This window comes from Scyliorhinus torazame, chromosome 5 (assembly GCF_047496885.1).
Source record: "Scyliorhinus torazame isolate Kashiwa2021f chromosome 5, sScyTor2.1, whole genome shotgun sequence".
In the NCBI taxonomy this organism is placed as follows: domain Eukaryota; kingdom Metazoa; phylum Chordata; class Chondrichthyes; order Carcharhiniformes; family Scyliorhinidae; genus Scyliorhinus; species Scyliorhinus torazame.
In genome coordinates this window covers 264,134,407-264,157,128 of record NC_092711.1, presented here as the reverse complement: position 1 = coordinate 264,157,128, position 22,722 = coordinate 264,134,407, and the positions used below count along the sequence as shown (strand labels likewise).

The following is a 22,722-nucleotide window of genomic DNA, read 5'->3' as shown; positions in this document are numbered from 1 at the left end:
GAATTAGTCTCAAACCCCAGATAATTGCAAAGCAACATTAGCTGCAGTCTTAGCCATAGGGCCCATTGCAGCATCGTGATTTGGGAACAGATGTTTTCCCACAATTACTATACTTACTGGCCCTTCATTGACCCATCGCTAGACTAGGTTAGGTGGATTGGCCACGTTAAATTGCCCTTAATGTCCAAAAAGGTTAAGTGGGGTTACTCGGTTATGGGGTGGAGGTGTGGGCTTAAGTGGGACGCTCTTTCCAAGGGCCTGTGCAGACTCAATGGGCCAAATGCCCTTATTCTGCACTGTAAATTCTATGATTCTATGATACCTCCCACCTCCAAGCTTGTAAAATCCACACTGTGCCAGTGCAGCTGTGTGGACATCATGATTAGCTGCAACTCTGACACTGAATCTTGCTCCATAGGAGAAGTGATAAAGGATTGAAATCACAGCAGCCAGATTCCCTGAGATGAACTGCAAAGTATTTGATACCCCAGATTGAGTTATGCTTCCTCCATCATAAAGTTGTGGATTCAGGAAAACATGTTATAAAAACCCATGAATAGTGACATTTTCCATTGTGGATGTGTCAGGACCAGCAGCAGTAGCAGTGCCAGGATTGTCAGAATGCAACAAACTTGACGTGGTCTCTATTCATGAGTTGACTCAGTCGAAAGAAAACAGTAATTAAGTACATGCATGCCAATAGAACCAATTCAAACCCACCAAAGGTTGTACTCTGACAGTTTGACACAATTGGTGAGTTCCATTGTTCTTCACCTCAGAGAAGGTACAACGCAATCTATCAACCTGCCATTCAGGAAAGATGGAGGACCGAACTAGATAGCATGGATAAAAATGACATAGTTTGCTGAGTGCAACACCAAGTGGACTGGTGCAGCACCATGACCACTAAGGTTATGGTTGAACAAAGCTTTGAAGAGAGGGCTCACAAGGTATGAATACTAGAAGAGCGAAACTCCACGTTTGCAGGACTGAAGTACTTTTCAAAGCTCAATGCCGAAATTGATATTGGTCCATACACCTGTGAAAAGTGTCACAAGAGGTGATAACATTTGGCACCCCTTTTGACAGAAACATTTCCTCGGTCTACCTTTCGGGCTATTGGTCAACTAAGACATTTTTCAGCAACACATGGACATAGTATCAGTATGAGTACCCGGCTGCATATGTGTCACAGATGACATCACTGTGGTAGGACGCACAAATGAACAACATGACTGAAACCTATGCTTGCTCATGGAGACCACTAAGCATGAAGGTTTGGTTTTCAGGTAATTTACTCTAGCATGGATATCCACCTAGATCCTGATAAGATTCAAGATATCCAATCAATGCCAACACTGCAGGACAAGGACAACCAACAAAGATGCTTGGGATTGTTCAGTTTCCTAGTAGCATACATTCTGAACTTCTTGGAGAAGGCATCTGCATGAAGAGATCTGTTGAAGAAAGATCTGCCGTTTCAATGGTAGGATGACTACCAACGTGTATTCATTGCATTAGAACAAGCTGAATCATTTCTTCAAAATTATGATCCACATAAAATGACAATGCTAAGTGAACTAATCACAGAAATGTCTTGGTGCATGTCTTGTTCTAGATAACAAAATTGCATTTGGATCAAAATGTCTATTTGTGACATGAGTAACAATTTTTACATATATATATATTTTTTTCAAGTATTTTGTAACTGGTGGTTCTTACAGTTGTCTTAATGACCAGTGGAAAAAAATATTACTATTTACCTTATAATCTTGAAGATCTCTATCATGTTGTTCCTTAACCTCCGCAGCTCCAGAGAGAGAGAAATGCCATAACTTGTCCAGTCCCATCCTGGCTAAAAGGCCTTGCACCTGAAATTATAGCTGATCTTTTCTATACCCGAGAGTCAATATCCTGAAATAAATCTATTTAATTTGACAATCCCAGCATACACAAGTTCCTTTAAAAAAATACTAAAGTTAAAATTGCTGCTGTGGACATTGCAATGTTCAATATTTTGTTTAGAATTCCTGCAAACCAGTTTTTAAAAGAAAGGTTCGTCACATTGTGGCACAATGGTTAGCACGCTGCCTCCCTGTGCCAGGAACCTGGGTTCGGTTCCATTCAGGCCTTGGGTGACTGTCTGTGTGGAGTTTGACCTTTTCTCCCCGTGTCTGTGTGGGTTTCCTCCAGGTACTCCGGATTTCGCCCATAGTCCAACGATGTGCAGGTTACGTGGATTGACCGTAATAAATTGCCCCTTAAGTGTTTAAAGGTTAATTGGGGTTGCAGGGTTATGGGGATAGTGTGGGGGAGTGAGCTTGGGTGCGGTGCTCTTTCAGGGACTTGGTGCAGACCCGATGGGCCAAATGGCCTCCTCCTGCCCTGGAGGGATTCTGTGGTAAAATCTGAAATTGCCACAGTAATTAGCTGCAGAAATTTGTGTTTTTTGTGCTAAATCTTTCCAGACTGATTCATAATGATTTATTTCTGAGCATTTTGCTACCATCTAACATCTGATGACTACACTTGACAAATGGAATGAATTAGAGCATCCTGTTTATATTTTTCTTTGTAGACACTGAACGTGCAGTGCAGTTACTTGCAACGTACTGCAGGAATCTTCCAGAACTAGAGGAAGAGAAACTCCGAGTGACAATTGGAAAAGTCACAAACATTTTCAAAAGTGACTTGTTCCGAGCATTATTAGGTAACTCTTCTTACTATAAGTTGATATTAGAGTTAACTACTTGTCAAATCTTTCTGACTTGAACAGCAATTTACAGATATTTTGGGGAGCTGGTTGACTGAAGATTTGGACACATAGCACTTGTTTTTTGAGAAGTATGTGTGGTCTTAAAGCAAAAATAATGTCTTTGGTGTGCGTGCACATTTCTGGTGTGAATTGCATGGGTGACATATTGGTCAATGTGTTAGCATGTGCGCAGTGATTGCCTGAAGTATACAGAGTAGCCAGAACAATACAGTCAATCAGTATGTGATGATGAATATGCACTCAGCAGTAGGAAAGATCCAAACTCACACACCACACAGCCATCCACCCCCTATCTGCACTATTTAAAGGGATCATCAAGTGTTTTCAGGTTAGTGGCCAATTTATTTCACCAGTAGCACAGTGGTTAGCCCTGTTGCTTCACAGTGCCATGGACCCGGGTTCGATTCCCGATTTGGGTCACTGTCTGTGCGGAGTCTGCACGTTCTCCCCGTGTCTGCGTGGGTTTCCTCCGGGTGCTCCGGTTTCCTCCCACAAGTCCGGAAAGACGTGTTTGTTAGATGGATTGGACATTCTGAATTCTCTCTTTGTACCGAACAGACGCTGGAGTGTGGCGACTAGGGGATTTTCACAGTAACTTCATTGCAGTGTTAATGAAAGCCTACTTGTGACACTAATAAAGATTATTATTATGTTAAAGTTTCTAAAATCTACCGGAGTGGTGTGACATCTGCTGAAGAAGCGAGTCCTGACCTTTCCTTGGAATAAAATATGACTCCGAATGAACAGAGATCACACAGCACAGGGCAAGCTGGAAGAAGGGGGAGGAGAAGAAGAAGTGTGAAATAGATAAGTCCCCTGGACTGGATGGGATCTATCCTAGGATTCTCTGGGAAGCTAGGGAGGAGATTGCTGAGCTTTTGGCTTTGATCTTTAAGTCATCTTTGTCTACAGGAATAGTGCCAGAAGACTGGAGGATAGCAAATGTTGTCCCCTTGTTCAAGAAGGGGAGTAGAGACAACCCGGTACCTATAGACCAGTGAGCCTTACTTCTGTTGTGGGCAAAATCTTGGAAAGGTTTATAAGAGATAGGATGTATAATCATCTGGAAAGGAATAATTTGATTAGAGATAGTCAACACGGTTTTGTGAAGGGTAGGTCGTGCCTCACAAACCTTATTGAGTTCTTTGAGAAGGTGACCAAACAGGCGGATGAGGGTAAAGCAGTTGCTGTGGTGTACATGGATTTCAGTAAAGCGTTTGATAAGGTTCCCCATGGTAGGCTACTGCAGAAAATACGGAGGCATGGGATTCAGGGTGATTTAGCAGTTTGGATCAGAAATTGGCTAGCTGGAAGAAGACAAATTGGAAATGTTCAGACTGGAGTCCAGTTACTAGTGGTGTACCACAAGGATCTGTTTTGGGGCCACTGCTGTTTGTCATTTTTATAAATGACCTGGAGGAGGGCGTAGAAGGATGGGTGAGTAAATTTGCAGATGACACTAAAGTCGGTGGAGTTGTGGACAGTGCGGAAGGATGTTACAAGTTACAGAGGGACATAGATAAGCTGCAGCACTGGGCTGAGAGGTGGCAAATGGAGTTTAATGCAGAAAAGTGTGAGGTGATTCATTTTGGAAGGAATAACAGGAAGACAGAGTACTTGGCTAATGGTAAGATTCTTAGCAGTGTGGATGAGCAGAGAGATCTCTGTGTCCATGTACATAGATCCCTGAAAGTTGCCACCCAGGTTGAGAGGGTTGTTAAGAAGGCGTACGGTGTGTTAGCTTTTATTGGTAGAGGGATTGAGTTTCGGAACCATGAGGTCATGTTGCAGCTGTACAAAACTCTGGTGAGGCCGCATTTGGAGTATTGCGTGCAATTCTGGTCGCCGCATTATAGGAAGGATGTGGAAGCATTGGAAAGGGTGCAGAGGAGATTTACCAGAATGTTGCCTGGTATGGAGGGAAGATCTTATGAGGAAAGGCTGAGGGACTTGAGGCTGTTTTCGTTAGAGAGAAGAAGGTTAAGAGGTGACTTAATTGAGGCATACAAGATGATCAGAGGATTGGATAGGGTGGACAGTGAGAGCCTTTTTCCTCGGATGGTGATGTCTAGCACGAGGGGACATAGCTTTAAATTGAGGGGAGATAGATATAAGACAGATGTCAGAGGTAGGTTCTTTACTCAGAGAGTAGTAAGGGCGTGGAATGCCCTGCCTGCAACAGTAGTGGACTCGCCAACACTAAGGGCATTCAAATGGTCATTGGATAGACATATGGACGATAAGGGAATAGTGTAGATGGGCTTTAGAATGGTTTCACAGGTCGGCGCAACATCGAGGGCCGAAGGACCTGTACTGCGCTGTCATGTTCTATGTTCTATGAGAGGATGGGCTCAGGTGCATATGACTTCCTGATCAGGGTATGTAAAGAGCAATTTTCCCACCTGAACCTCCACAAGAAGGGAAGTGCACTTCACAAAGGCAGTCCTCACTGAAATCTGCTAACTGCTATAGCCACAACTGCAATCTCAGCAGGGTAATGATCATATTGTTACTGGCTGTGAAAATAACTGTGGCAATTAACTTTTTTGTGTCTGGCTCCTTCCAGGCTGGAGCCCAAATTATTTGCAACACCTTGCCGTCCACTGTTGCATAAGGAAGTTCACAGAAGTTCACTATTAAAAGAGAGCTGGCTACATTTCATTCTCTTGCCTGAGAGCAGCAGGCAGAGTGAGCACATTGCTTCACCAGGTTTGTAGACTTCCCCATGACACCAGGTGTTATTGACCGCACATACATTTCTTCCTGCTCTCTGCATGTCAACTCTAAGATGTTTGACAATAAACCAAAGGGTGGCTACGGGACAAAGAGCTATCCTCGTATAGCTCTCCGGTAACCCCAGTCACGTGCAAATCACACACACGTGGTCATCGTGCATGCAATGAAAGCCATGCAACCACATGCTAAGTGAGTTGGGGTGATGATATAGCCAGAATGACTGACGAGATCTCTACAGAAGATTTGATTTGAGACTGGGGTGCACCCTCATGGCGGTCTGTGGAGTTTCTACAAAGACACTCTGCAGGCTACATTTAAGTTTTATATTGACTTTTAATCCTGGGAGAAACCTTCCCAGGATCACTGCACATGCCACAACCCAAGAAAATATGGTGCAACTTCCTTCAAATGCAACCGCATATCAGAAACAGAGAGAAAATGCAAGGAGGGGAAATACTGAGCCAAGCAACTCGTTCAAAACCCTCACCTCTGATGATGAACATGGTCGCCTTCGCCTCAAAGGATGAGCAAGAAGATAAGGCAGATCTTTGGTGTGCTAAAACAGTGCTTCCGCTGCCTGGACCCCTCAGCAGAATTTGGCTAACTGGGTGTCAAGATTGTGGTGGTCAACTGTATGCTGTACAAATGTGCCACCATGAGAGCACAGCCCTTTCCACCAGCTGTGCATTGAGCAGAAGGTGGAGGAAGAAGAGAAAATGGAAAGGAGGCAGCCTAGGTGGTCCCTTTCATGCAGAGTTGTCCATGATCAAATTGTTCAATTGAGATACTAGCAAACACCACCCCCGTCTCCATTTGTCACCTATTCTCTTCCATCTAACCACCACAATGTCCATTTGGTCACAATGCAAATAAGAAGAAAATTCATAGCAAATTTATAAATCCAGCCATGTCATATTCCAAATCAACTAATCATCCTTGTGCATTCCCTTATTGTCTGTCTTCCATGTGCTCCTACTCTACTTGTGGAATTTGATGCAAGCCGCTGGAATAGGGGCCGGGATTCTCCGCCGTCGGGATTCTCTGTTCCACCAGCAGCGCACCCACACCCGCGGGTTTCCCGGCAGCATAGCATGGCCACAATGGGAAATCCCATTGGCAGGTGGCGGGAACAGAGAATCCAGCTGTCCGTGATGGCGCGCCACCCAGGAAAACGGGGCTGGCAGAGTGGAGAATCCGGCCAAGGAATTGTGGCAGCCACAGAATCCCATGAGAGGCGATATGCTGGAGGCTTCATGTTGGGAACTGATGTGGGCATTGGGAAGGCAGCAAAATGGTGAAGCCACGTAAATCCTTTATCCATGCTGATGGTATCCCTTGATACCATGAACTCTTATTTTGTTTATAACCTTTGATGCTGTACCTTAGCAAATGCCTTCTGGACATCCAAATTACATCACATTTATCTACCTTGCTTGTTCCTTCCTCAAATAACTCTAATAAATTAATTAAACGCAATTTCTCTTTTACAAAATCATGATGACGCTGCTGGATCCCATTATGGTTTTCTAAGTATCCTGCTGTAACATCTTTGATAATAGATTCTAACATTTTCACTACAGCAGATATGCGGCCTATAGTTTCCTGCTTTCTTGAAGAAATGTAACACATTTCCAATCCACTGGGACCCTTCTGGAATCTAAGGCATTTTGGAAGATTATAACCAATGCCTCTACTATCCACATACTCACTTTTCAGACCTGAGGATGCTGACCACCAGGTCCTGAGAACTTGTCAGTTCATTAACATTGTGGTTAGCACAATTGCTTCACAGCTCCAGGGTCCCAGGTTCAATTCCCGGCTTGGGTCACTGTCTGCGGAGTCTGCACGTTCTCCCCGTGTGTGCGTGGGTTTCCTCCGGGTGCTCCGGTTTCCTCCCATAGTCCAAAGATGTGCGGGTTAGGTGGATTGGCTATGCTAAGTTGCCCTTAAGTGTCCAAAATTGCCCTTAGTGTTGGGTGGGGTTACTGGGTTATGGGGACAGGGTGGAGGTGTGGGCTTGGGTAGGGTGCTCTTTCTAAGAGCCGGTGCAGACTCGATGGGCTGAATGGCCTCCTTCGGCACTGTAAATTCTATGATTCTAATTCTATGATGATCTATCTGGACTGTATGCACAACCATACTTTTCACTGTACATGTATATGTGACAAGTGACCTCTTACCTTTCATATTTTTTATTTCTACCTAAACAGATTCTATATCTTACTCTTAGAGCTACAACTGTACTAATATCTCCCTTAGCTTACAGAGTAACTACACCACCTTTTCCTAGCTTCCTTATTTCTGAAATGTCATGTATCCTTCAATATTCAGATCACAGCCTCGGTCTCTTTGTAACTCTCTCTCCTATAATGGCTGACAGCTCATACATATTTATTTCTGTATATGCTACAATTCATCTATTTTTTAATGAATACTGTGTGTATCCAGAGCCTTTAACTCAGTCTTTCTTTTAACCATTTTTGCAACCCCTGGCACTATCTGCTGGTACATTCTTAAGTTTTTACTCTGTCTTTCTGGTTATTAGGAGCCCAATCACTGCATTACACTAGTATTTCCCTTTAATTGGCCAAATCTCCTCTGACATGACCCCCCCCCCCCCCCCCCGCCCTCGCAAACTCTACAATCCTAATTGTATGACTAGGATCTCTGTGTCTATTCGTAAAACTGTAACGCCGTACCATATAGCAAATAACAGAAATTCAAGACTGGCTTCTTGGGTTAAAAGCAATTTGCAACTTTTTTTTTGTCAACTAGTAGTGTCTATTGGTAAGCTTCAATTTTCAAATACAAAATTTAGGAAGTTCAGACTAGCCCTGCAGCAAACTAATCAGAATAATTGTCTTTCGCTACTACAAATTGGTGAATTCAAAATACAATAACAGCTCATGGTAATTTCTTCAAATCAAGATACACAGTACTAAAAGACTGCGAAGTTTAAAATAGAATAAAGTAGCAGTTTTGCAAAGCAAGCAGATGGAATAGGTTTCAGAAAATAGGTTGAATTGATTCTGGAATGGCTTTCCCATCCCGATACCTGAACTTTTAAGGAGATTACTATCTTTAAAGTTTTGTCCTTTTTACAGCTGTGATTGGTTTTAACTAATCTAGAATTCATTTAATTTGGCCGAAGTGTCTGTCTGTCAAATTAAGAGATAAAAGATTTCTGTATTTTTCCACTCGAAGAAAATCTGTCCCACCAAAGATTCCTACTATGGGGTGACTTGTTGTTCCATGGTTAATATATATTGATTTAAAATTTTAGTTAATATGATTTATTTAAATAATTTCATCCTTTAACCCTTTTTACTTATAATAAAAGCTTGGTTTCTATCAATGACTCACCAGAACACTAGTCCCAACACAGTTCAGGTGAAGACATGCCCAACGGTACAGCTCCCATTTTCCCCAGTACTGGTGCTAGTGCTCAATGAATGGAAACCCATTTTCCCCACATCAGTCTTTGAGCCACATATTCATTTCTTTAATCTTAATTATCCTATACTAATTTGTTTCTGACTCGGGTAGTAAGTGAGATTACAATCAGTTTTTAAATTTAGCACCTAGCTGCTCAATCCCGAAGCAGAACCACTCTCCTAGTTCTGTATCGGTGGTATCCATGTGGACCACAACAAATAGATCCTCCACCTCCCACTGTAGGTGCCTCGGTTCCTCTGCAGTCCAGTGCAGAGGTGCTGAATCCTAGAAGGTAACACAGCTTCTGGAGCCTTGGTCTTGAATACAGAATCCCTCTAACTATATTGTCCCCTTCTACTCACTTGGCAGAGGGGCGGGGGGGGGTTCCTGAGAGAAGTTTCAGCAAGGGGAGATGTACAGCCAAAATTAAAAGAGTCAGCAAGTGAGCGAGGAAGGCATAGAAATTATAGACCTTAAGTTACAAGGGAGTTTGGCAATATTGGATGGTCTACATTTGATGCAAGGAGTTTGACAACTTGAGGGCACAAAATAAAACATGGTGGTATGCTGTCATTGTTGTCCCTGAGACAAGGTTGGGAGAGGGGCAGGATTGGCATCTCATTATTACAGCAAGGATCTTCAGGCGAGACTGGGAAGTAGGTAAAAGAGAAGTTTCGCAATCTTGAACAGAGAATCAATTACAGCAGTAACGAGGGACGACATCTTAGGAGGCTCTTCAAATGAAGCAATAAGGGTAGAACTTAAAAAACAAAAAGGAGCAATCACATTGCTGGGAGTGTTGTATAGGCCCCCCAAGTAAAATAGAAGAACTGATATAGATATATAGGCAAATTTCAGAGAAGTGTAAAAGTAATAGGGTACTGATAGTAGGGGATTTCAACTTCCCCAATATTAACTGGGGCAGTCAGAGTGTGAAATGTTTAGAGAAGAAGAATTCTTAAAATGCATCCAGGAGAACCTTTTAAGCCAGCACATAGAAGGACCTGGACTTCATTTTAGGTAACAAAGCCGGGCAAGTGGTTGGCGTATCAGTGGAGAGCATTTTGCAGACAGCTAGCATAACTTCGTCAGATTCAAGATTATTATAAAAAAGGACAAGGGCCTGAAATCAAAGTTCTGAAATTGGGGAAGGCCAATTGTAATAAGGTCAGATATGATTTGGCCAGAGTGGACTGTGAGCAGACACTTTTAGGCAAATCTGTGACAGAACAGTGGGGCACTTTCAAGAAGGAAATAGAAGGGCAGCACGGTAGCGCAGTGGTTAGCACAGCTGCCTCACGGCGCCGAGGTCCCAGGTTCGATCCCGGCTCTGGGTCACTGCCCACTGTCCGTGTGGAGTTTGCACATTCTCCCCCCATTTGCATGGGTTTCGCCCCCACAACCCAAAGATGTGCAGGGTGGGTGGATTGGGCACGCTAAATTGCCCCTTAATTGGAAAAAAAAAAGAATTGGGTACTCTAAATTTTTTTTTTTTAAAGAAGGAAATAGGGAGAGTATAGAGCCAACATATTCCAATAAAGAAAAAGGGTGGAACCATAAATTGAGTGAACCCTGGACATCGAGGGATCTTCAGCATTGGATCAGGAGAAAAAGAGAGGCTTATGGCAGATATTGAGGGCTCAAAACAACAGAAGCCCTAGAGGAGTATAGAATGTGCAAGTGGGAACTTAAAAAGGAAATTAGGCGAGCAAAAAGGGGACATAAAAGGATACTGGCAGGTAAAATAATGGAAAATCCTAAGTTTTACAAGTTCATTACGTGGAAAGAGTAGGGCCCATTAAAGACCACAGCAATAATGTGTGTGTGGAGTTGGAGGGCCTGGGTACATAGAACATAGAACATACAGTGCAGAAAGAGGCCATTTGGCCCATCGAGTCTGCACCGACCCACTTAAGCCCTCACTTCCACCATATACACGTAACCCAATAACCCCACCTAACCTTTTTGGTCATTGGATAAACCAGGAAACTGCAGGTCAGTCACTTTAATCTCCGTGAGGGTTAACTATTGGAAGCAATTCTGAGAGACAGAATTAATCTGTATTTGGAAAGGCATGGATTAATCAAGAACAGTCAGCATGGTCTTGTTAAGGGGAGGTCAAGTCTGGCCAACTGGATTGAATTTTTGAAGGGGTGACCAGGTATGTAGTCTACCTGGACTTCAACAAGGCTTTTGATAAGCGTAGGAGTGTTCTCAGAGACTGAGAATTGAGCGGGCTTTTACATGGGGGATTTTCCCCACCTAATTGCAGTTCAGCTAACACAAAGACTCACGGAAACAGCAACTGTGTTTAAGACGGCGTTATTTTCCAAGCGTGGTTCAACATACGAGGGAGAGTGATTTGGATAAACGCCAATGCTTTACATTGCTTCAGGTTCAACAGTTATACAATTTCCAAAAATCAGTAGCCCAATTTCCAAAAATCAATAGCCCACCCCAGTTGGTCTCGATCCAATCCTTGTAGCTGTAGATTTTATCTTGACCAATGAATTTTACTATAGGCAGCATGGTGACTGCATGATCAGCTCGTGATTTAGCCTCATCCTGTTCCCTGGCCATCTGTTGTTTTTCAAGACCCTCGCATCTGCTATCTCTTGCTCTCCACTACTCCCATTTTTCTTATCTTAATATGGTTCCTGCCTGTACCACTGTCCGTATGAGCGCAGGATGCTGAAGCTACTGATAAGAACTGCTTATTGAGCGGGCTGTCTTATTGCTGACCACATTATTTCTGTCTCATTTTGTCTATTTTAGGAATGTGGTCAAGTTAGCTAGCTTAAATCCCATCAAACATTGTGCCCACTACTATTAGCAAGAGTTTAAATGCTTGTTACGACTATCTTCTAAGAATACATGTTTAATGGTTAATTCTCTTTCAGGTTTCATCTCAGGACACGCCCCCCCCCCCCCCCCCACCCCCTACCCCCACTTCAATAAGGTTCCACATGGGAAACTGATAACGAAGCTCAGAGGCTATGGGATCCAAGGAAATTTGGCAAATTGGATCCAGAATTGGCTGAGTGGCAGGAAACAGAGGGTGATGGTCGAGGGGAGTTTTTCTGACTGGGATCCTACAGGAATCCGTTTTGGGGCCCTTGTTCTCTGGGGTTTATATAAATGATTTAGACATGAATGTAGGAGGGTTGATCGGTAAGTTTGCAGATGATACAAAAGTCTGCGGGGTCGTAAATAGTGAGGAGGATAGCCTTAGAATACAGGAGGGTTACGATGGGCTAATCAATGCCAAATAGAATTCTATCTGGATAAGTGTGAGGGGATGCACATGGGCAAGACAAACAAGGCAAGGAAATAATGCGGCATGGTAGCACAGTGCACTGTTGTTTCACAACGCCAGCAATCTGGGTTTGATTCCCAGCTTGGGTCACTGTCTGTGCGGAGTTTGCACATTCTCCCCGTGTCAACTTTTGTTTGCACTGAGTGCTGAATTTGGTGCATTTGAGTGCGATAGTGAGAGTTTGGTGACCGAGGGAGTTAGGTGAGGAAGGAGTAAGGTGCTCCTTTCATTTTGTTTCCGACATTTCCGCAAAGAGTGCGAAGAGAGCCAGGAGTTTACAGAAAGTGTAGCTGACTGGGAGCAGGGTCGGAGGGCGGAGATCTAGTTAGTCCACAGGGCAGCTATATTCTGTCAGGTAAGAGGGGATGGAGGCTAGGCCAGTTACATGCTCCTCCTGTAGGATGTGGGTGGTGAGGGATACCACCGGTGTCCCCAATGACTATACCTGCGGGAAGTGCACCCAACTTCAGCTCCTCAAAGACCGTGTTAGGGAACTGGAGCTGAAGCTGGATGAACTTCGGATCATCCGGGAGGCAGAGGGGGTGATTGAGAAGAGTTACAAGGAGGTAACCACACCCAAGGTACAGGACAAGAATAGCTGGGTTACAGTCAGGGGGAAAAAAACAAACAGGCAGAAAGTGCAGGGATCCCTCGTGGCAGTTCCCCTTCAAAACAAGTATACCGTTTTGGATGCTGTTGGGGGGGATGACCTACCGGGGGAAGGCCCTAGCGGCCAGGTCTCTGGCACTGAGTCTGGCTCTGGGGCTCAGAAGGGAAGGGGAGAGAATAGAAAAGCAATAGTTGTAGGAGATTCAATGGTTAGGGGAATAGATAGGAGATTCTCTGGTCATGAGCGAGACTCCCGGAAGGTATGTTGCCTCCCGGGTGCCAGGGCCAGGGATGTCTCGGATCGTGTCTTCAGGATCCTTAAGGGGGAGGGTGAGCAGCCAGAAGTCGTGGTGCACATTGGTACCAACGACATAGGTAGGAAAAGGGGTGTGGAGGTAATAAACCAGTTTAGGGAGTTAGGCTGGAAGTTAAAAGCCAGGACAGACAGAGTTGTCATCTCTGGTTTGTTGCCGGTGCCACGTGATAGCGAGGCTAGGAATAGTGAGAGAGTGCAGTTGAACACGTGGCTGCAGGAATGGTGTAGGAGGGAGGGCTTCAGGTATTTGGATAATTGGAGCGCATTCTGGGGAAGGTGGGACCTGTACAAGCAGGACGGGTTGCATCTGAACCAGAGGGGCACCAATATCCTGGGAGGGAGGTTTTCTAGTACTCTTCGGGAGGGTTTAAACTAATTTGGCAGGGGAATGGGAACCGGATTTGTAGTCCAGCAACTAAGGTAGCCGATGTTCAGGACGCCAAAGCGTGTAATGAGGCAGTGGGGAAGGGAACACTGACAAAGGAGAGTACTTGCAGGCACGGAGATGGGTTGAAGTGTGTATACTTCAACGCAAGAAGCATCAGGAATAAGGTGGGTGAACTTAAGGCATGGATCGGTACTTGGGACTACGATGTGGTGGCCATCACGGAAACTTGGATAGAAGAGGGGCAGAAATGGTTGTTGGAGGTCCCTGGTTATAGATGTTTCAATAAGATTAGGGAGGGTGGTAAAAGAGGTGTGGGGTGGCATTATTAATTAGAGATAGTATAACAGCTGCAGAAAGGCAGTTCGAGGAGTATCAACCTACTGAGGTAGTATGGGTTGAAGTCAGAAATAGGAAAGGAGCAGTCACCTTGTTAGGAGTTTTCTATAGGCACCCCAATAGTAGCAGAGATGTGGAGGAACAGATTGGGAAACAGATTTTGGAAAGGTGCAGAAGTCATAGGGTAGTAGTCATGGGCGACTGTAACAAATATTGAGTGGAAACTCTTTAGATCAAATAGTTGGATGGGGTGGTGTTTGTGCAGTGTGTCCAGGAAGCTTTTCTAACACAGTATGTAGATTGTCCGACCAGAGGAGGGGCAATATTGGATTTAGTACTGGGTAATGAGCCAGGGCAAGTGATAGATTTGTTAGTGGGGGAGCATTTTGGAGATAGTGACCACAATTCTGTGACTTTCACTTTAGTAATGGAGAGGGATAGGTACGTGCAACAGGGCAAGGTTTACAATTGGGGGAAGGGTAAATACGATGTTGTCAGACAAGAATTGAAGTGCATAAGTTGGGAACATAGGCTGGCAGGGAAGGACACAAGTGAAATGTGGAACTTGTTCAAGGAACAGGTGCTACGTGTCCTTGATATGTATGTCCCTGTCAGGCAGGGAAGAGATGGGCGAGTGAGGGAACCATGGTTGACAAGAGAGGTTGAATGTCTTGTTAAGAGGAAAAAGGTGACTTATGTAAGGCTGAGGAAACAAGGTTCAGACAGGGCATTGGAGGGATACAAGATAGCCAGGAGGGAACTGAAGAAAGGGATTAGGAGAGCTAAGAGAGGGCATGAACAATCTTTAGCGGGTAGGATCAAGGAAAACCCCAAGGCCTTTTACACATATGTGAGAAATATGAGAATGACTAGAGCGAGGGTAGGTCCGATCAAGGACAGTAGCGGGAGATTGTGTATTGAGTCTGAAGAGATAGGAGAGGTCTTGAACGAGTACTTTTCTTCTGTATTTACAAATGAGAGGGGCGATATTGTTGGAGAGGACAGTGTGAAACAGATTGGTAAGCTCGAGGAAATACTTGTTAGGAAGGAAGATGTGTTGGGCATTTTGAAAAACTTGAGGATAGACAAGTCCCCCGGGCCTGACGGGATATATCCAAGGATTCTATGGGAAGCAAGAGATGAAATTGCAGAGCCGTTGGCAATGATCTTTTCATCCTCACTGTCAACAGGGGTGGTACCAGGGGATTGGAGAGTGGCGAATGTCGTGCCCCTGTTCAAAAAAGGGACTAGGGATAACCCTGGGAATTACAGGCCAGTTAGTCTTACTTCGGTGGTAGGCAAAGTAGTGGAAAGGGTACTGAAGGATAGGATTTCTGAGCATGTGGAAAGACACTGCTTGATTAGGGATAGTCAGCACGGATTTGTGAGGGGTAGGTCTTGCCTTACAAATCTTATTGAATTCTTTGAGAAGGTGACCAAGCATGTGGATGAAGGTAAAGCAGTGGATGTAGTGTACATGGATTTTAGTCAGGCATTTGATAAAGTTCCCCATGGTAGGCTTATGCAGAAAGTAAGGAGGCATGGGATAGTGGGAAATTTGGCCAGTTGGATAACGAACTGGCTAACCGATAGAAGTCAGAGAGTGGTGGTGGGTGGCAAATATTCAGCCTGGATCCCAGTTACCAGTGGCGTACCGCAGGGATCAGTTCTGGGTCCTCTACTGTTTGTGATTTTCATTAATGACTTGGATGAGGGAGTTGAAGGGTGGGTCAGTAAATTTGCAGACGATACGAAGATTGGTGGAGTTGTGGATAGTAAGGAGGGCTGTTGTCGGCTGCAAAGAGACATAGATAGGATGCAGAGCTGGGCTGAAAAGTGGCAGATGGAGTTTAACTCTGAAAAGTGTGAGGTTGTCCATTTTGGAAGGACAAATATGAATGCGGAATACAGGGTTAACGGTAGAGTTCTTGGCAATGTGGAGGAGCAGAGTAATCTTGGGGTCTATGTTCATACATCTTTTAAAGTTGCCACTCAAGTGGATAGAGCTGTGAAGAAGGCCTATGGTGTGCTCGCGTTCATTAACAGAGGGATTGAATTTAAGAGCCGTGAGGTGATGATGCAGCTGTACAAAACTTTGGTAAGGCCACATTTGGAGTACTGTGTACAGTTCTGGTCGCCTCATTTTAGGAAGGATGTGGAAGCTTTGGAAAAGGTGCAAAGAAGATTTACCAGGATGTTGCCTGGAATGGAGAGTAGGTCTTACGAGGAAAGGTTGAGGGTGCTAGGCCTTTTCTCATTAGAACGGAGAAGGATGAGGGGTGACTTGATAGAGGTTTATAAGATGATCAGGGGAATAGATAGAGTAGACAGTCAGAGACTTTTTCCCCGGGTGGAACAAACCATTACAAGGGGACATAAATTTAAGGTGGAAGATATAGGAGGGATATCAGAGGTAGGTTCTTTACCCAGAGAGCAGTGGGGGCATGGAATGCACTGCCTGTGGAAGTAGTTGAGTCGGAAACATTAGGGACCTTCAAGCAGCTATTGGATAGGTACATGGATTACGGTAAAATGATATAGTGTAGATTTATTTGTTCTCAAGGGCAGCACGGTAGCATTGTGGATAGCACAATTGCTTCACAGCTCCAGGGTCCCAGGTTCGATTCCGGCTTGGGTCACTGTGCGGAGTCTGCACGTCCTCCTCGTGTCTGCGTGGGTTTCCTCCGGGTGCTCCGGTTTCTTCCCACAGTCCAAAGATGTGCGGGTTAGGTGAATTGGCCAATGATAAATTGCCCTTAATGTCCAAATTGCCCTTGGTGTTGGGTGGAGGTGTTGAGTTTGGGTAGGGTGCTCTTTCCAAGAGCCGGTGCAGACTCACTGAGCCGAATGGCCTCCTTCTGCACTGTAAATTCAATGATAATCTATGATTAATCTAGGACAAAGGTTCGGCACAACATCGTGAGCCGAAGGACCTGTTCTGTGCTGTATTTTCTATGTTGTATGTTCTACGTGGGTTTCCTCCGGGTGTTCCGGTTTCCTCCCACAAGTCCCGAAAGACATGCTTGTTAGGTGAATTGGACATTGAATTCTCCCTCAGTGTGCCCGAACAGGCGCCGTAGTGTGGCAACTTGGGGATTTTCACAGTAACTTCATTGCAATGTTAATGTAAGCCTACTTGTGACACTAATAAAAAAAAGAAAATGATGAAAGGCAGGACCCTGGGAAGCATTGAGGATCAGAGGAACCTTGGTGTGCATGTAGACCGGTTCCTTAAGGTAGTAGTGCAGGTGGACAAAGTGGTTAAGAAGACATATGGAATACTTGCTTTTATTAGCAGAGGCATGGAGTTTAAGAGCAGAGAGTTTATGCTGGAACTGTAGGTTAGGCCAAAGCTAGAGTATTGTTTATAGTTTTGGAATCCACAGTAGAAGGAGGGATGGGATAGTATTGGAAAGCGTGCAGAAGAGATTTACCAGGAGGTTGTCTGGACTGGAGAGTTTTGCAATGAAGAGAGATTGGACAGATTGGGAATGTTTTCCTTGGAATAGAGGAGATTGGTGGAATGATCAATGTCCAGGGGCAAAGATTTAAGGTAAGGGGCAGAGGGTTTTGAGGGGATGAGAGGAAAAATGGAACTCATTCCCTGAAAGAGTGGTGGAGTCAGAGACCTTCATAACATTTAAGAACTATTTAAATGTGCACTTGCAATGCCAAGGCATACAAGGCTATGGGCCAAGTTTGGAAAATGGAATTAGAATAGTTAGGTGGTTATCTTTGACTGGCACAGACACGATGCGCCAAAGGGCATTTATCTAAATGTGGACCTCTGTGACTCTATGACCACAACATTCCTCTTTACTCCTCATTGAATATCTGCCTGTACCACGCTGCCATGGTCAGTCCGCTCATCCACCTTGCAACACTTCCCGCTCTCATCTAAACAAGCTGCAAGAACTTCAAACATGTTGGACAATTGCAAGGGCTTTGGCTCCTCCACTTCTAATTTCTCGACCCCCTTACCTGCCTCACTTGCAGTCACATCTTCCTCTTCCTGACCATTGATCAAAACTGACGACCCTATCCTAAGGGGTGTGACTGCCATTTGCAACAAGACATCAAGGTAACTTTTCCCCTCCTGATGCATCACAATATCTGTAGCTCAGCCTCCAGTTTAATGACTCTGAGTCAAAATTCCTCTGGAACTTTTACTGCCAATGTGTTTGCCTTTGATCACATTGGCGTCCACCAGCCCCCACATATCATCTGCCCTGCGACTTTTACTATGTGTAAATTAGTAAACTTTGCTACCATAAATAAAACCTAACTAATTATCTAATTTTTGGAAGATTCTTATTTCAATTCATGTTATAGCTACCCCAATTAAAATTCTCTAACTTAGATAAGAGAAAATGTACAGCAGCCAATCACTTACCTTCTTTGTTGCTACATCACAATTTTTCTTTGGAATGTTCTGAATCCACAGACTCAACCCTATAGTTTTTCAAACCCCTGCCAATGTCTCAATGTTACTCTCTATTTCTGGGAACAGCAACTGGAGTGGAAAAGGAGCACCTTTTCTCCCCCTCTGCACCAATTTACATGTAAAACAAATTCCTAACTACACACTTTGGTCGGTATTCTCCAGCTGTTCGCCGATGGCGGGCATCTCTGGTCCCACTGGCACTGCACGCCTGTCCGTGAGTTTCTCAGAATCGCAAGATGACTTCAATAGGAAGTCCCATAGAACATAGAACGATACAGCGCAGTACAGGCCCTTCGGCCCACGATGTTGCACCGAAACAAAAGCCATCTAACCTACACTATGCCATTATCATCCATATGTTTATCCAATAAACTTTTAAATGCCCTCAATGTTGGCGAGTTCACTACTGTAGCAGGTAGCACGGCACTCACTTCATTGTATATGTTTTCTGTGATACATGGCATTTGGATCATGAATTGCGTATAATAATGTCACAAATTTAGTACACATTCAAGTTGGGAGATTGTTTTCAATCTGTTAGGCAGATTTTGGGCTTTTCAGTTGCAAAGACACAAGATAATTGATTTTTATTTATGAATTACTCTGAAATAAATCTGAAAATTTATGGCGGAAATTGAAAAAAATAGTTTTAATGACGAGTAGCTGTAGAGTTCAAAAAAGTAACCATCTATGGATTGAAACAGAAAATCACAGCCTGAGTTTTGAGGTAGTAATTTCAGCAATCATCTTCATTGCGCTCTGAAACTAATAGTAACGTCTGGAGTCCCCACATGCGCAGTTAAATGCAGAAATCCAGAAGTTGCTTGCAGTAATTCTATGCTTCTCCAAATGGTGCAATGTTGAAGTCGTCCCCAGACTGCAACCTAATGAAAATGAATGCCCAGGTAAAAATGTTCCTTTTATGCTATTAGACTCGCTGTAAAAACCCTTGAAAAGAGTTACACTTGTCAAATGAGATGTAATTTCATTTTTAAATGCTTCACAAGTGCTGAAAGAGTAATATATTCCGTACCAGCCTCCCGAACAGGCGCCGGAATGTGGCGACTAGGGGCTTTTCACAGTAACTTCATTTGAAGCCTACTTGTGACAATAAGCGATTTTCATTATCATTCATTTCATTTTCATATTTGAGTGTCAGATTTTTCTATCATGATAAAAAAAATAGTATTTTTTGTCTTTTTTAAATGCTTGTTTAGCATGGGGAGGTGGGGGCTTTGTGGGTAAGGATGGAGGCGTGCCCATGTAGGGGATCGGGCTTGCGGGCGCTAGCAAGACACCGCTCCTGTTGGCTCCAGGGAAATATTCGGTGAATCCGGTGGTGGTAACCATGCTGAAGACTTGGACACAGTTTCAGCTGCATTTTAGGTTGGGAGCGTGGTCGGGGGGGATGCCGATCAGGGGAAATCACGGGTTTGAGCCAGGAGGATGGATGCAGGTTCCAAGGATGGGAGGAGAATGGAATCAGGGAGATGAAGGATTTGTTTCTGGGAGAGCGGTTTGCAAGCTTGGAGGAGCTGAATGAAAAGTTTGGGTTGGCGTGGGGGTAGAGTTTTCGTTACATGCAGGCGTGGGACTTGCAAGGAAATGTATTCCCGACCTACCTGATAGTACCCGCCTCTTTGTTGTTGGAGAGGCTGCTGTCAGCGGTGGGAGGGTGGAGAGGGGGGTCATCTCGGCGATTTATGGGAGGATTTTGGAGGAGGATAAGGTGTCCATTGAAGGGTTAAGGCTAGGTGGGAGGACGAGTTGGGGGCAGCGCTGGAGGAGGGATTGTGGTATGAGGTGCTGCGGAGGGTGCATGTCTGCGACTTTGTGTGCGAGGCTGGGGCTGATACAGCTGAAGGTGGCGTACAGGACGCACCTGACAAAGTTAAGGATGAGCTGGCTGTTCGAGGGGATGGAGGATATCTGTGAGCGGTGTGGGTGGGGGTCGTGCGAATCATGTGCATATGTTCTGGTCTTGCCCGAAGATGGACAGGTTTTGGCGGGTAGTTTTCCGCACCATTTCGGGGGTTCTGCAAGTAGATGTCCCCTGGAAGCCATTTTTGGGGCGCTGGAGTTGTAGTGGGTGTGAGGGCACATGTATTATCCATCGTCTTGCTGATTGCTCACAGGCAGGTCTTGTTGGGGTGGAGGTCAGCTTCTCCACCCTGTGCCTCGGTATGGCCGGAGGGGGGGATCTTCTGGACGTCTTAGCCCTGGAGAAGATGAAATTTGCTCCAAGTTGGGTTGATTGATGGGTTCCACAAAAGCTAGGTTTGTTCATTCTACATTTTGGAGAGTTGTTTACCCTTGGATGGAAGGGAAGGCCGGAGGTGAGACTTGGGTGGTTTGGGGATTTACTGTGATGGGTGGGTTTATTGTTGTAAAATGTAAAAAGTTGAAAATTTGGACTAAAAATACTATTTTAAAAAAGAAAATTGACTGCAATTTTATGTTGGCTCCAAGCACCCTTGCTTCAATGTATTCTGGTCCAGAATATGAATAATTTGAGCTGTGACACTTGGTAAATGAGGCATGCTTGGGAGGAACATGTGATATTGGACCTATGACTCCCAACGTGTTTACAAGTTTAACTTAAATTAAATGTAAATTTGTATGGGGTGTTTTCCACTAACTTTAATTTTTCAGAGTTCTGTATTAAAGTCCGTATGTTCATGTTCTATATGTATTCAGTGTTGGCAGACTGCCAAATCAGTCAGAATTTTTTTTTTTTATAAATATTTTATTGAAAATTTTTGGTTAACCAACACAGTACATTGTGCATCCTTTACACAATATTATAACAACACAAATAACAATGACCTATTTTATAAACAAAAAATGAATAAATAATAAATAACAAAAATGAAAACTAACCCTAATTGGCAACTGCCTTATCACAAGTAACACTCTCCAAAAATATAATTTAACAGTCCAATATATAATTATCTGTCGCAACGACCTATACATATTATACAGTATATATTAACAACCCTGAGAGTCCTTCTGGTTCCTCCTCCCCCCCCTCCCCCCCCCCCCCCCCCCCCCCGATCCTGGGCTGCTCCTGCTGCCTTCTTTTTTCCATTCCATCTATCTTTCTGCGAGGTATTCGATGAACGGTTGCCACCGCCTGGTGAACCCTTGAGCCGACCCCCTTAGAACGAACTTAATCCGCTCTAGCTTTATAAACCCTGCCATGTCATTTATCCAGGTCTCCACCCCCGGGGGCTTGGCTTCTTTTCACATTAACAATATCCTGCGCCGGGCTACTAGGGACACAAAGGCCAAAACATCGGCCTCTCTCGCCTCCTGCACTCCCGGCTCTTGTGCAACCCCAAATATAGCCAACCCCCAGCTTGGTTCGACCCGGACCCCCACTACTTTTGAAAGCACCTTTGTCACCCCCATCCAAAACCCCTGTAGTGCCGGGCATGACCAAAACATATGGGTATGATTCGCTGGGTTTCTCGAGCACCTCGCACACCTATCCTCCACCCCAAAAAATTTACTGAGCCGTGCTCCAGTCATATGCGCCCTGTGTAATACCTTAAATTGAATCAGGCTTAGCCTGGCACACGAGGACGATGAGTTTACCCTGCTTAGGGCATCTGCCCACAGCCCCTCCTCGATCTCCTCCCCCAGCTCTTCTTCCCATTTCCCTTTTAGTTCATCTACCATAGTCTCCCCTTCGTCCCTCATTTCCCTATATATATCTGACACCTTACCATCCCCCACCCATGTCTTTGAGATCACTCTGTCCTGCACCTCTTGTGTCGGGAGCTGCGGGAATTCCCTCACCTGTTGCCTCGCAAAAGCCCTCAGTTGCATATACCTGAATGCATTCCCTTGGGGCAACCCATATTTCTCGGTCAGCGCTCCCAGACTCGAGAACTTCCCATCCACAAACAGATCTTTCAGTTGCGTTATTCCTGCTCTTTGCCACATTCCATATCCCCCATCCATTCCCCCCGGGGCAAACCTATGGTTTTTTCTTATCGGGGACCCCCCCAAGGCTCCAGTCTTTCCCCTATGCCGTCTCCACTGTCCCCAAATCTTCAGTGTAGCCACCACCACCGGGCTTGTGGTGTAGTTCCTCGGTGAGAACGGCAATGGGGCTGTCACCATAGCCTGTAGGCTAGTCCCCCTACAGGACGCCCTCTCTAATCTCTTCCACACTGCTCCCTCCTCCTCTCCCATCCACTTACTCACCATTGAAATATTAGCGGCCCAATAATACTCACTTAGGCTCAGTAGTGCCAGCCCCCCCCCCCCCTATCCCTGCTACGCTGTAAGAATCCCTTCCTCACTCTCGGGGTCTTCCCGGCCCACACAAAACCCATGATGCTCTTTTCAATCCTTTTAA

The 22,722-nt window shown here is 44.8% G+C and overlaps 1 protein-coding gene across 7 annotated transcripts in view; it reads left to right on the top strand.

Annotated features, from left to right (window-relative positions):
* Positions 1–22,722, top strand: part of dlg3 (discs, large homolog 3 (Drosophila)) — a 1,021,949-nt gene that overhangs the window by 23,866 nt on the left and 975,361 nt on the right. For 6 of the 7 annotated variants that reach the window (XM_072505485.1, XM_072505481.1, XM_072505482.1 and 3 more), the window contains exon 2: positions 2,579–2,710. The exons of the other annotated variant lie outside the window; for it this stretch is intronic. In XM_072505485.1, coding sequence (XP_072361586.1) covers positions 2,579–2,710 — 132 coding nt within the window. The remainder of the gene's footprint in view (positions 1–2,578; positions 2,711–22,722) is intronic. 7 annotated transcript variants of the gene reach the window in all.